At 52.2% G+C, this 14,753-nt stretch overlaps 1 protein-coding gene across 1 annotated transcript in view; it reads right to left on the reverse strand.

Moving 5' to 3' along the window:
* The window catches only part of TOX2 (TOX high mobility group box family member 2), a gene marked incomplete at its 5' end in the record, with an annotated part of 163,944 nt that overhangs the window by 94,366 nt on the left and 54,825 nt on the right, over window positions 1–14,753 (reverse strand). The window contains one exon of the mRNA XM_082491048.1: window positions 1,390–1,455. Within this exon, the coding sequence (XP_082347174.1) occupies window positions 1,390–1,455 (66 nt within the window). The remainder of the gene's footprint in view (window positions 1–1,389; window positions 1,456–14,753) is intronic.

Here is a 14,753-nt window from a genome sequence, read left to right on the forward strand (position 1 = left end):
CAATTCCCGGCTGTAACGATCAACCACAGGCCGTTGTTGATCGACTAAATATTTGTTTCTGCTGAATCACTCGATAGCACAAAGTTTGCGGTTCCTTCCCCACCCTCCGCAAATCCTTCTCACGTGAGAACAGCCCTCTCCCCACACCTCAGCGGCTGCGGCCGCGCGCGCCCTCTTCAAAAGCCAGAGCGGGACGAACCCTCCCGAGCAACGAGCCGAGGCGCTGCCGCACTCTAAGAAGGCAAACAGCCGGTTTTCATCCTGTTTCCAGTTTAATACGCATACATTTTCATCGCCGCTGGTGTCTGAGTTAGATACTCCACGCGTGACTCACTAGCCTCGGAATTCACAGCGGTGCTGCGGTGATGGGCAAAGCCCAGCTGCAGAAGCACGCCATAAGCTCGCCCAGGGGCACACACACCGAGTCCAGGGCAACAAAAAGCCGGCAGCATCTTAGGCTGGATGGAAATCATCGCACTTTCAAAATTTGCAACGTATCACCTTCACGCGACACGGCCCTGCGCAGCCCACCACGCATGAGGCTGCGGTCAACAGGGCCCCCTCAACGAAACGGCCCGACGCAGCCCCAAAATGGGATAGCTGGTAAATATTAGCAAAGACCTTGCGCTTTCCCTCGCGAGGCAGCCAGATGTGATGGGATGTTCCGCCCCGAGGGTGCAGCATTGGGTGCCTCAAAGATGCACGGAGTCCCCAGATGAGAGATGGTCCCATCTCTCATCTCCTGGTCAAGAGCACAGGTAAGAACGTGCTGAAGTTCCCCTAAGTGTGGGCTTAATTTTATACATGTTTAGGGCTCTGCTGAAGGGACATGTCTGTTTTGTGCATGTATCCAAGCCCTGAGAGAGCCCTGAAGCCTCAGGCACCTGTGAGATGTGAGCACTTCTATTCTGGTCCTCCACGTGTGGGTTTATAGCTCCAAAACAGGAAACCTTTGATTCCTTTTTCTCCCCGAGCCGGCTAACTGTTAAGCTATTTAGCTACAGGAAATACTCTACATGAGGGAAGGAGACACCTGAACTACACACAATACTTGGAAACCTCACCGCATCCAGAAACACCGATCGCACCTTCATTTCGAGTGAAGGATGCCGAGGGCAAAGCTTGTCAGCCTCGTTGGGGAGCCGTGGCTAAGCCGGGCTCTGGCGATACACAACAGCACCGGCACGGCACGCAAGCGCATCCCTCTCCCGGTACCAAGGGCATCCACCGCTGCTCCTCGGGAGCAGCCGGGTTGGCAGCTCTGACCTCCTCCATGGACCCTCCTGATGCCTCAGGAGAGCAGATTCGCAGAATATTTGTGCTTAGGCAAAGCTTAAGTCCCCTAGAAAAATCCATCTACGCCGTCCACCCAAGCAAATCAACGCTTACCTGATTTGCCGATAGGAACTCCTGGGCGTTCTCGTTCATTCCCATGTACATGTTCTCCCCATCAAACTGGAAAGACAAAAGAAAGTTCGAGTTAGCGAAATGTCTTCTGCACGTCAGGGTTAGACGCGTCGCAAACGCTTTCCCGGTTCTTCACGCCAAGACGCCCAGAAGAAAATCCGTTAAAACTTTCGAGCGTGTATGAGCACACGCACACATCACTGTTATTGCAACGGGCCACGGTAGCGTAGCCCATTTCTGTTCATTTTTCAGCAAAATAATGAATTAATCACTCCGGTTCGAACAAACCAAACCTGTGCGAAACCACAGATGTACCCAGCGGCAAAGTTCACACAAATGAAGTTGTTGTTAAAATTCCCACTAGAGCAAGCAATCGGCTTTAAAAAGCCAATTTCCATCGACGGGAACTTCCAAGAAAAGCAGGTCCCATTCAGTCCCTTTCCGCACACCTCCGTACTCCCAAAGCAAACCAACACCAGCAACGCAGAAAGCCGCTCCAGACCCTACAGGAGGGGGTCTCTGTGCAAAGCCTCATTCCCCGTCCTGCCTCTTTGCCGCTGTTTGCAAACTCGGGCTGCCAGAAACCACATTTTCCCCCAGTTCCCCTTCCCCTTCCCCTGCCCGGCCGGTGCCTGGGTGGCCGGGCGCGAGGCAGGGCAGCCCGAGCACGGCGCGTCCCCCCGCGGCTCCTGCAAACCCGCCTGCCCCCTTCGCCCGCTTCTCAACTGCTAATCCACTTATTAGGCTACAAAACCCCCACGGAGAACTGCAAAACTCTTCTCGTTAATTAGCTACAGCGGGAGCTTTTCACTTGCTCTGACTTCAAATGCGGGAAAGAAAGCCCTCCAGGATTGCCTCCGGCTGGAAGTATGGCTGGGGCAGTTCTCAAGGCTAAGTTCACAAATTAATTACGGCAATAAAACGGGCTATGGCATAAAACACTCCCGAGACAAGGATGAAGGTTCCAGCTGTGAATGACACCATCTACTTAACAAGGGGAAGAGCCAACCCTCTTGCCCTTACAAGCCAGATGATGAATTGAAGATTGTTCACCCCTCCCGTGTCCTCTCGCTCTCTGCTACGAAGCTGACACCGGTTATGCCTCAACAGAAATGAGCCGTATTAAGAACAATAAAAGAGAAATCTAAATAAAACCAGGTGAAGACTGCCAGCGTAGATTATTAATTACACTTCAATTTCTCGGAGTGCTACAGGATTAGCTATTAAAGTCAGCAGAGTTAGTAAAGCCAAGCGGGGGTAATGCAGCTCCGCTCGGCGTCGGAGCGCGCAGACACCCTCTAATTGCCAAACTATCCTCCGGGATAGCACAGCAAACCAATTAACAGCAGCGAAATTAGAGCGGGTATTGTGACACTCATTAACTAATACCCATAGCAGCCGCAGCAGGGTGGAAGGGGATCCCAGCACAAATGCAGGATCGCATTAAACCCGTCGGCAAGGCAGGAGCGCGGGACGCAGCCGGCATCGGCAGCCCGCTGGGTTTGCCGGGACCAGCAGCTCTCCCAGGAGCCAGGCAGGGGGCTATCCACTTTAAACCTGAATTTCCCTCCACCTGCAAAACCATCAGCGGCACAGCCAACACGGCTCCGGCCGGAGCTGCTGCGCTGCCAGGCGCGGAGACTCAACCAGCTCCGCCGCCTAAATTCCCTCTGCCAACCCAGTGGAAAAGGCGGAATCCGCAGGAGAGGTGGGACGGTTTGGTGGAGATGCTCAGCCCCGCGGGAGGAGCCGCTCTGTGGCTCGGCACGGGCGGCAGTGTGCTTTGCGGGGAGTCAATCTTTTTGGAAGAGGCAAAATTACGGTGCTGAGGTCCTAATCCCGAGCTCTTTTTAGGAGGAGCCCACCAAAAAAACCATCATGTGGACGCCAGGACCCGCTGCGTGGCACTGTGGGACGCTTAACAAGCTATCGCACCGTGAGACCGCACGGAGATGGGGCAGGAGAGCCGCGCAGGAGCTTTCCAGCAAGCAGCCCTGAAGGGAGAGAAAATATTCCAGCGGGGAGATAGTTCTGCCCATCCCTGGAACCGGCCAGCAATTTGCACTGCAGAAATATTTGTTTCCCCATCAGGAAAAGAAGAGCTCTTTCTTAAGTAAAAGCTTTGCCCCTCTGAGAGATTTAAATACACAGATGATGCGTGTGCATCCATCCATCCATCCATCCATCCATCCATCCCCCTTCCTTGCAAACACACACCTCACTTTTGTCCTCCTCCAGCGCAGTGTTTTGTGGATCTAGACAAAGACCTGTTAGAAACAGCTCTTCTCCAGAAAACAAGTCACCTGGAAATCTACAGTGAGAAAATAAAAAGTACCATTCCCCGGGAGGTCCGGGGCAGGACAAGCACTCGGCTTTCTCTATATCATTCTGTTTGTCAGACTGTATTTTTATTTTTTTTTTTATGGCTTTCTACTATTGCCCTACCTCTGCTCCGCACTTCCTTCTGCCCTCGATGCCTTCATAATAACGGTAATGAATCCTGCCTTCAGAATTACTGTGCCTCTGATTGCCAGCCTGAGCAGTGAGCCTGAAAATCAAGACTCGAAATGCAATGGAAACTTTGGAACTTCCCCACTGCTGATTGGATTTTTTTTTTTTATTTTTATTTTTTTTGCCTCTCCTCCGGGCTACGAAGGTGCAAACAAATTTATTAGAAATTCTCCCATCAGGATATTTTTTTCAATTAGACGTTTGCCACTTATCCACCAGCCAGGTAGAGCAGATAAGTAATGTGCTCTCCCTCTTCTCATTATTGTTTCGCGACGGAATGCACTCCAAAACAATCAGCCCCATCATTCCAGGTAGATTTATGACAGAAACAGACATTTTAATATTTCCTTTGGTTACGAACGCATCCTCCCGTTTCACTTCAGTCCAACCCCCGGTGCGTGTTAAGCCTCCCGGGCAGTTTCCGACCTGGGTGCATCCATCCATCCATTCATCACTCCCTGTGCCCCCCCAATACGGATCGAAGCCACGCTGCACGGTGCGCGCGGAGCGGCCGGTGTCATTTTCAAGTCCTAATTGAAAGGAACATACCCTCGCGCACTTGTCCTTAATTACCCTTTTGCTCTTTCGTAATTATTTAATTTTTGTTATTCTGTGGCTAATAGGAGCAGCCTATTAAAGGGACCAGTGCCTGTGGCGAACTCCCACCCTCTCCCAGCACAAAGTGAGTGTGAAGCCAGGGTGAGCTGGGATCGCTCCCCACTTGTACCACTTGGCATCCAACACACGGTGTTCGCTTGAAAACCTGGGAAACCTGGGAGTCCTGGTGGACAACAGGATGCCCATGAGCCAGCAATGTGCCCTGGTGGCCAAGGCGGCCAATGGCATCCTGGGGGGCATCAAGAAGAGTGTGGCCAGCAGGTGGAGGGAGGTCATCCTCCCCCTCTGCTCTGACCCGGTGAGGCCACATCTGGAGCTCTGTGTCCAGTTCTGGGCTCCCCGGGTCAAGAAGGACAGGGAACTGCTGGAGAGGGTCCAGCAAAGGGCTACACAGAAGATGAGGGGACTGGAGCATCTTTCTTATGAGGAAAGGCTGAGGGAATTGGGGCTTTTTAGTCTGGAGAGGAGAAGACTGAGGGGGGATTATATCAATGCTTATAAATCCTTCAAGGGCGGGTGCCGGTGGGTGGGAACAGTCTTTTTCCAGTGGTGCCCAGTGACAGGACAAGAGGGAACGAGCACAAACTTGACCATAGGAAGTTCCATCTCAGCCTGAGGAGGGACTTCTCTCCTGTGCGGGCGGCAGAGCACTGGCACAGCTGCCCAGAGAGGGGGGAGTCTCCCCGTCTGGAGCCATCCCAAACCCGCCTGGACGTGTCCTGTGCCACTGCTGGAGGTGCCCCTGCTCTGGCGGGTGGCACTGGGGGAGCTCCAGAGGGTCCTTCCAGCCCCCACCAGTCAGATGCTGTGATGCTGTGAAATGCAAACCCTGCGTAGCTGAGCCGGGAAACTGGAAACAGTGGGAAGACGCGATTAATTGCTTTTCCTTCATCTGAGACTTGGACCAGTCTGTGCCCAACTTGCGCTGAGCGACGGTAGCGATGGCTGCCTGCGAGCACGGCCACCATCAAGGACCTCTACTTCAAAAAGGACCCAGAAAGCCTCACTTGGCCAGATCCTGGCTCAGACTTGTCTCACGTAACACGCTCGGGGCAGAAACAACTCCAGTCACCCGATTTAAAAATAAATAAATAAATAAATAAAAGATCAGAGGAAACTGCCCAAATTCCTACCAACTCTGGAAACAAAAGCATGCTCCACGCCACCGGGAATTTCCTTAAAAATACAATTCTTTTCCTACAGCTCTTCCACAGGAGCTGTAGCTGTCACCACAGCTGCGGTGGCAGAGCCCGCGCCGGGACCTGAGCGCAGGTTTGATTCAGACCGTGTTCTAAGAACCCCCTTTTATTTATTTTTTTTTTTCATTTTTATTGCTTTGCCAGACTCACTTTGGGTTGTTATTTTTGCGATACGACGTTCTTTGCAAACCTGTAAATGTGCCCGGAGGTCAAAGGGTTCCCGTGTTAGTGAGATGGAAATGAGTTAAGAAAAATAAATGCACGCCGCAAGCTGGGACAGACCCCAGAGCAAAGCAGCTGTGTGATCTCCGGCTCTGTGCAAACACAGAGAATAAATGTTTGTTAACTGGGAAGGACCCAGTGGAAAGAAACACAACCTCCTGCCAAGATTCAGAGGAGGTGTTACTTTCTCAAGGGTGGCATTGCCAACTCGTACAATTTTCCTACGCATCTCCGCACATCCTTTTATTTCCTGAGAGTCCTGAGCTGAGATGAAAACCTCAACTTTGTAAGAAATATGTTGGCAGCGCTCATACCGGGAATGGCTTCAATGACACCTGCAAGATCTCAAAAAGCTTCCAAACTTATTTCCCTTTATTTTAATTTGTCAAGCATGGTGGGGGTTGGGTTTTTTGTTTGTTTGTATTTTTATTTTTATTTTTCAGGGGTCCTACCTGAATTTTAACACTCATTGTCGGCAATGCTGGACCAGAGCACCTTAACTGCAAACCTGCTGAGGATCTGGAGCTTTTCAAAAGCGGCCCGTTAAGGCAAACCCAGCGGTAACTAAAACCCATCATCATGAAGGAGCTATTAAACATCCTGTGAAGAACAAACTGGATGCTTCCAGTGATTCCTACTGCTCGCAGCTATAAGCATTTGCCTCCCTGTGCCGGGATACCTGCAGTGAGTCCCTTCTCAACCCATGAACACCTCATTTCCAGACTGGATGCGCTGAGGATATGACCTGTCACCGGAGATGTTTGGGAGGTAGCTGGTTTTGGTGTCCAGGAAGCTACACCTCAGCCACCGCTAGCATCACGACACAGAGGGACCCAGAATAACGCCATACAACAAATACCTTTAAGTTTTTAGTGAATAAAAGTTCGGATACAAGAAAACTCGCAATGCCATAATTAATTTAGCAAAAATAAATTATTGTAGCCCATGTGATGCTGGGATTTGTTTAGCTGCCTCCGATGGTACCCTACCCACCACATGGAATCACAACTCTTCTCTAGAAACTTTTGCAGAAGTACTTTTTTTTCCCCATGGCTCATTTTTATCGGGCAAGCATTATTTCAGCGGCGTAACCGCGTTCTGCTGTAACTGCCTTTTGGCCACGGTATTTCCAGCCCCGCATCCCCGCCAAGCTGTTCCCGCGCAGCGCGAGGCATCCCTGCACCCCAAGCTCGGCGCACCAATCACCCACGCCGGACCCACGCACCCCGACGCCGACGAGGAGCATCCGGGCCAGCGCGCGTCTCCGCCACATCCCCCGGGATGTGAAACACTCGCTCCAGCCCTGCCCCTGTCGGCGCTGCTGCCGGCGGAGCTGCCGCTGCCGTCTCCTCCAGGAGCAATTTAGCATCACACTGCTTTGGGGAATACACGGCTTCATCTCTTTAACAGCAGTTTGCCCCATTAAGGTCTTTACACAACCTCTGGCCCGAAGTGATCTACTTAGCATTATTTATTTGTGCGCTGAAATGCTTGGGTAGCCCCTCAAGTTGATGCTGTCAAAGAGGGTCAAGAGTTCAGCAATAGATTTACGACCCCCCCACCAAGGACCCCGATTGCCGGAAAAGCTCTGCGTCTCCATCCCGGCCGCCCGGGCTCGCCACGCGCTGCTAGCGGCTTCAGGACAAACGTCACGAAAAGGGAGCGTGACGCCGCAGCGGGTGTCAGGGGCAGCACACCCTTCGGCGCGGCGCCCAGCTGAGCATCGGCAGGAGTCGCCTGGGCGTTACGGGGACCGGGTTCTCTGCACCCGGTCAATATTCTCCCGTAAAACCAGATTGACGCAGGTGAAGTCTTGAGGCTGAAAAGTGTATCGTAAAAGGTGGTTTGGTTGCTTTAATTGTTTGAAGAACAATTCGCAAACAGGATAAAAGCCTAATAACAGTTCTTTCTCAAACATAGCAGAAGGAGGAAAACCGGCTGCAGAGCTGGCGGTGCCAAGGGCTGACTGAGGTACAACAGGGGCTAAAACTGGGTGGGAAAGACAGGAATGATCATAGAATCACAGAACGGGTTGGGTTGGAAGGGACCTTGAAGATCATCCAGTCCCACCCCGTGCCCTGGGCAGGGCCACCTCCCCCCAGCCCAGGTTGCTCCAAGCCCCGTCCAACCTGGCCTTGAACACCTCCAGGGATGGGGCAGCCACAGCTTCTCGGGGCAACCTGCGCCAGGGGCTCACCACCCGCACAGGGAAAACTGTGCACTGCCTTGCACTCTGAAGGAGTTTGCAGTGGTTCCCAAACCGGAGCATCTCCCTTGGGAAGACCCATCTGAGCAGCTGCCACACTGGGTCGGCCGATAAGGAAAAACATAAACCAAACCAACAAAATCCTGAGGAACCCCAACGGCCAAGCGGCATTCACCCGGCTGCTCTAAAGCAACGCAAGGTAACGAAGGTGGTGCACAGCCTCCTGCCTCTGCTCCACAACACAGTGGGGTGGCAAGGGGTCGGTGCCAGCCCGGCAGGGGTGGCAAGGGGATGGTGCCAGCCCGGCAGGCTGACCTCCTGTCGTGGTTTAGGCCTCGAAACCAGGACACCCCTCCAGCCTGAAACCCTCTGGAGCTGCAACACACCACCGAGGCAGCAGAGAGCGACCCGAGACGAGGGACATCATGCCTCGCAGCCCACTTTAGTGCTTGCTGAAGTAAGTAGTAGGTACTTACCCTTTTCCAGGTACCAACTACCTAGAAGTACCAACTACCTAAAAAAGGTGAAATGATCCCTCTGGCTGGACTTCTCACACGGTTCCTCAAAAAAAAAAACCCTCTAAAAACCCAAACACAACTTGTATTGGGGACAAAAGGAAAGGTTGTCTTGCTCAAAGCCAGCAAAAAGATACTCATTATGTTTTAGCAAGAGGAGGATCACGGTCCACTATCCATCCGCACTAAAGTCTATCCAGTTCATAACATAAGCGATCTAGAAGGATTCAAGTTTATTAATGGGACAAAAATTATTCAGGCTAGCCAAAACTGGCAGCCGCTTTCAATGGCCTTGCATTAAGACTCTCGCGGCACTAAGTGGCGGTGAGGAAATGGAAGATTAAATTTAATATCAATAAATGCAAAGTAATGCACTGGAGAAAAGCAGTCCTAACAATACAGACACGACAATGGGCCTTAAAGTGGCTGTCACTGTCCAGAAGAGAAACGGTGCATTTGTTCTGGAGAGTTCACTTCCAACTTTTGCTCAGTCCTCAGCAGCTGCCAAAAACGCCATTCAAGTTTTAGCAGCAATTAGGAAAAGAACAAAGAACAAAAGATCAAACACTGTTTTACAATCTGCACAGTTAGGAGAAGCAGAGAGGGCAATCACAGGGAGGAATCAAGGTGTGGAACGACGAGGAAAAGGGGTGACAGATATAGAGGGACTCGACAGAGATGTACGTGAAGTCGTGAGTTGAGAACGGGGAAAGGCTCTTCTCTGGATCTCGTAGCCTAAAACCGAGGAGGCAGACGCTGACATCATTAGCTAGTGGAATTAAACACCTTCCAGAGAAGTTCTTCATACAGGACCCAACAGCAAAACCTCTCGCTGCAGGCTGCCGGGGCACAGAAGGATCCAGAAGAGCAACTGGACAAATTAGAGGGGAAGAATAAATCCAAATCACTGCGCGCAAGGTGACTCCGACCTTTGGGCTGCTGGAAGCTCCGTGGGTAGATGTAAGCTCATTAAATCGTAGGAAAAACATTTTCCAGTGTATGGGTGGTCAAATATTAGACCATGAGGTTGTGGGATCTCCATCTCTGGAGACACTCAGAGCTCAGCTGGACCGAGTGCTGCACAACCTCATCTGGTTGGCCCAGCTTTGCTCAGGGGATTTGGGACATGCAAATGTCCCTCCTGACCAGCAGTATTTGGGCGCTTCCGTGCTACGTGATCACATGATGTTTAACCAGGTGGCCACATGGACCTCCACCCCAAGAGCATCTCCAGCATCCCCTTTTAATCCTCCTGTACTTGAGGCTGGAGAGATCTTGAATGCCACCACTATTCAAGTGACAGCATTCATTTGTCTAAGAAACCGGCTGGTTTTCTGTGAATGCTGCACACAAAATTATTGTTATTACATTATTTGGGGGGAATGAGGGCTTAAACTCATTTACCTGCACCTTTCAGAGCCTGCAAAGGAGTTTAAGCTCTTCACATACACACACAAAAAAATCCGTCCACTGAAAGCTACAGGGAGCAGCAGAATTTAGTTTTAAGACTGACATGGAAATAGATTAATTTTTTTTTCCCATTTCATATTCTAATTACAATTCTTCTCCCCCTACTATTTTCTGTTCTCATTACAGTCTTAAAATTGCTCTGCAAATTCTGTACCTTATTCTGCTCTTCCTACCATCTTTGTCATGGAAATGAGAAACAGAATGTAGAAGCATGAAAATATTGCCGAGATCAAAATTCTGCTTAACCCTTTCACGGGCGGCTCCAAAAAGAAGCCAAAGCAGCCCAGCCCAGCTAATCCTCCCATCCGACCTCCTCTCCCTCTCCCAGCCGCTGCGAGGGCCAAGAACAGAATCCCAGACTGGTGGGGGCTGGAAGGGCCATCTGGAGCTCCCCCAGTGCCACCCCCCGCCAGAGCAGGGGCACCTCCAGCAGTGGCACAGGACACGTCCAGGTGGGTTTGGGATGGCTCCAGAGTGGGAGACTCCCCCCCTCTCTGGGCAGCTGTGCCAGTGCTCTGCCGCCCGCACAGGAGAGAAGTCCCTCCTCAGGTTGAGATGGAACCTCCTATGGTCACGTTTGTGCCCGTTCCCTCCTGTCCTGTCACTGGGCACCACTGAAAAAAGACTGTTCCCACCCCCCCGGCACCTTCCCTTGAAGGATTTATAAGCATTGATAAGATCCCCCCTCAGTCTTCTCTCCAGACTAAAAAGCCCCAACTCCCTCAGCCTTTCCTCAGCAGAGAGATGCTCCAATCATCTTCATAGCCCTTTGCTGGACCCCCTCCAGCAGTTCCCTGTCCTTCTTGACCCGGGGAGCCCAGAACTGGACACGGTGCTCCAGATGTGGCCTCCCCAGGGCAGAGCAGAGGGGGAGGATGACCTCCCTCCACCTGCTGGCCACACTCTGCTTGATGCCCCCCAGGATGCCATTGGCCACCTTGGCTACCAGGGCACATTGCTGGCTCGTGGGCATCCTGTTGTCCACCAGCACTCCCAGGTCCCTTTCCACAGAGCTGTTCTCCAGCAGGTCAGCCCCCAACCTGTACTGGTGCAGGGGGTTATTCCTCCCCAGATGCAGTACCCTACACTTGCCCTTGTTGAACTTCCTAAGGTTCCTCTCCGCCCAGCTCTCCAGCCTGTCCAGGTCACGCTGTATGGCGGCACAGCCTTCTGGCGTGTCAGCCACTCCTCCCAGTTTTGTGTCATCAGCAAACCTGCTGAGGGTGCACTGTATCCCTTGATCCAGGTCATTGATGACTGTATTGAACAGGACTGGACCCAGTACTGACCCCTGAGGGACACCACTCATTACTGACCTCCAGCGAGACTCTGCGCCACTAACCACAACCCTCTGAGCTCCATCGAGATGCTCAGAGAAATGCACTATTGATGTAAAGGCCAAAGTTGCTGATGCCTTTGCGGTGCATGGAGGAGGGGGTGGGGTTTTTTTTTTCGACTTAGCAGACCTCGATCTGACACACTTTGGTCACATTCAGTCGATTGTGTTTAGTTTTTTGCTTTCAGCCGGGGAGAGGTGTCGTGTGCTGCTTCCAGCAGTCGCAGCGCCCGGGAGATCTCCATCCTCCTCCTCTCCCGTGGTGCCGGCAGCTCACCAGAGCCGCAGCTTCGGCCACACCAAACCCTTCCCGATTCCTCTCGAAGTTTGGGCGCGGATGGAGGAAAAGAGGTTGCCTGGGAGGCGAGGAGCACCCCCAGACACCCACCCTCCCTGCACAGCCCTGCTTCCACCCCGGCCCTCTCCAGCCCATCGCTGACCGCGCTCAACGCTCATTCTTTTTTTGCGAGATACCATCGCGCCACTGCAGCCGCAAAGCTCGGGGCATGTACATCGCTTCCTTTTCGAAACCGAACAACAAGCACATCCTGCGTTGTTTATCACGCTTACGCAGGTGCTCAAGGAGTTTAGCTGCAAAAAAAAAAAAAAAAAAAAAAAAAACAACCAAAAAACCCCCCAAACTTACATAAATAAATACCGGGCCCTCGCTAAGCTGCTCCTTCCCCCGTCAGCAGCTGAAGGACCCGGCGAGCTGAAGGCTCACCACCGTCAGCGCCCGCTGCCGGGCGCGCTGCTGAGGAGGGAGGAAGGTAAACGAACGCAGCGCATCTCCTGGCACCGGGCTGGTGCGTAGACAGTCTGAAACAAACACAGTTAAGTGATAACGAGACTTAACTGCGCCTCCTGCTCCACCGGTAACGCTTGTAATTCACAGGAAACCGAGAGAGGCAGAAAATGTACAAAGATCTGAAAGAAACCGCGGAGGGTCTGTGCAAGGAACGGTGCCGGTGTCAAAGGCACCTAGGAACATTGTTGTTTTTTTGCAAGATAAAACCTCGGGGTTGAGATAAAAATAGAGCTTATACCTGTCTGCCTCAGAAGCAGCGGCAGCGGGGCTCTGCTCTGGGAGGCTCTCACGGAGATGCTGATCTCCATGCGGGAACGGCCCTCGCCGCAAGCAGGGACATCACTGGAGAGGGACCACCCGCGGCCACCGGCACCAAAGCAGCCAGGGAAGCAAGGGAGCGCTCGGGAAGAGAGAAATCTTAAGTCTGAAAGTTTTCCCATCCTATAATACATATAATTTTGTGCCCCCGGCTCAGGGAGCGGAGCAGGGACTCTGCGCGGGCAGCGGCGCTGGGACGCGCACCCCAGCGCGGGGCTGGGAGCCAACGCCAGGATGGGCTAAAAATCAACGGATGGAATAATAAAAGCAATTCACCGGCGCGAGCGAGGAACCCGAGAGCTGCGGCCACCACGGCGGCCCCGCACCAGCGGCCGCTGGGGTTACCCCGGGTCTGACGTAGGCGCAGGGCACGGGAATAATTTTGGAAATCCCTCTTTATCTTCTCGACTGCGAAGTAAATAAATAAGTAAGCACACAAGTGCACATCGCAGAGCGGGAGAGAGCTGTCAGCGGAGCGACGCAAAGATTGCTTAAAGCTATTCACTTTTTAAGACCATGTATTATGCTTCGGATCCCGCTGCCTCGTTGACAGCTGTTAACAACCTGGCTCCCAAACATCTCCCAACTCACTCCAGTAAGTCACAAAAATCACAGGTGTTACTCGATCGCCACTCAAGAAGAAAAACAACTACTTTCATTCCCTCTCCGACCACTGTTCCTCCAGCAAAGCACAGCCCCGCACCGCCGGGGACTTCGCTAAGCACTTCCATCATTTGAAGCTTTACCCAGTAGCGAGAGCAAAAGTGCATCTCTGCCCCCTCTCCCAAGAATTCAAGATCATGGTTGTTTGTTTTGTTTTGTTTTGTTTTTTTCTGTTGCAAAGCATAAGGGAGATGAAGAATCGATTTTTCAAGACAACTTTGGTGAGAATGGGGAGTGTTACGCAAAACCAGCTAGTCAGGAGGGGAAAAAAAATAATAAATCAGAGAGCTTCCACACTAGGCCTTTAGATAATAGTTTCCAACACACAAATATTTGGCACCGGTGAAAACCTTCCTTCTGTAGTTCTGCGCTCAAGTGTGTATGCAAATAACTCTTGCAGCGGCGCATGGCATGACTTGCGAAAAAAAAATGGGCTGACAAAGTACAATCCATTTCACAATTTTATCTTAGACCTTTGGGCATGTTCATGATTAAAATAAACAAAACCACCTTAATGAAAAGTGAGATCTCACAGACTGGTGGGGGTTGGAAGGGCCCTCTGGAGCTCCCCCAGTGCCACCCCCCGCCAGAGCAGGGGCACCTCCAGCAGTGGCACAGGACACGTCCAGGCGGGTTTGGGATGGCTCCGGAGTGGGAGACTCCCCCCCTCTCGGCAGCTGTGCCAGTGCTCTGCCGCCCGCACAGGAGAGAAGACCCTCCTCAGGCTGAGATGGAACTTCCTATGGTCACGTTTGTGCCCGTTCCCTCTTGTCCTGTCACTGGGCACCACTGGAAACAGACTGTTCCCACCCACCGGCACCCGCCCTTGAAGGGTTTATAAGCACTGATAAGATCCCCCCTCAGTCTTCTCCAGACTGAAAAGCCCCACATCGCTCAGCCTTTCCTCAGCAGAAAGATGTTCTAATCCCCTGATCATCTTCATAGCCCTTTGCTGGACCCTCTCCAGCAGTTCCCTGTCCTTCTTGACCTGGGGAGCCCAGAACTGGACACGGTGCTCCAGATGTGGCCTCACCGGGTCAGAGCAGAGGGGGAAGATGACCTCCCTCCACCTGCTGGCCTTTAAAAATAAAGAAAAAACACCAACAAAACCCAAGGATGGTAGGAAGTTAATTTCTGAAATTACGTGCTGGAAGTCTGGGAGCATCTTCACTGCCCACTTCTCATACAGCTGTACAGCACTTGGCGTTTTCCCCTCCCTTATTTAAATTATAGACTGCATGTGCGTCTTCTGTAAGTGTCTTTACATCCCCTAACCCTAGGGAGGGTCAGGAAGGTCCAACGTAAAGCGATAATGAAGAATAATGCGGGACACAGCTCCCCGTATCAGAGCGCTGCCTTTTCTCCCACCAGCACCACAACCCTGGTATTCTTTCTAAGCCCACACAACCAAACCGACGGGGACCGTTCACAGCCTCAATGTGTGTTTTGGCGTACACAGGCCAATGGTGAGCGCAGCCCG

Source organism: Vanellus vanellus (assembly GCF_965231255.1).
Source record: "Vanellus vanellus genome assembly, chromosome: 15".
NCBI lineage: Eukaryota > Metazoa > Chordata > Aves > Charadriiformes > Charadriidae > Vanellus > Vanellus vanellus.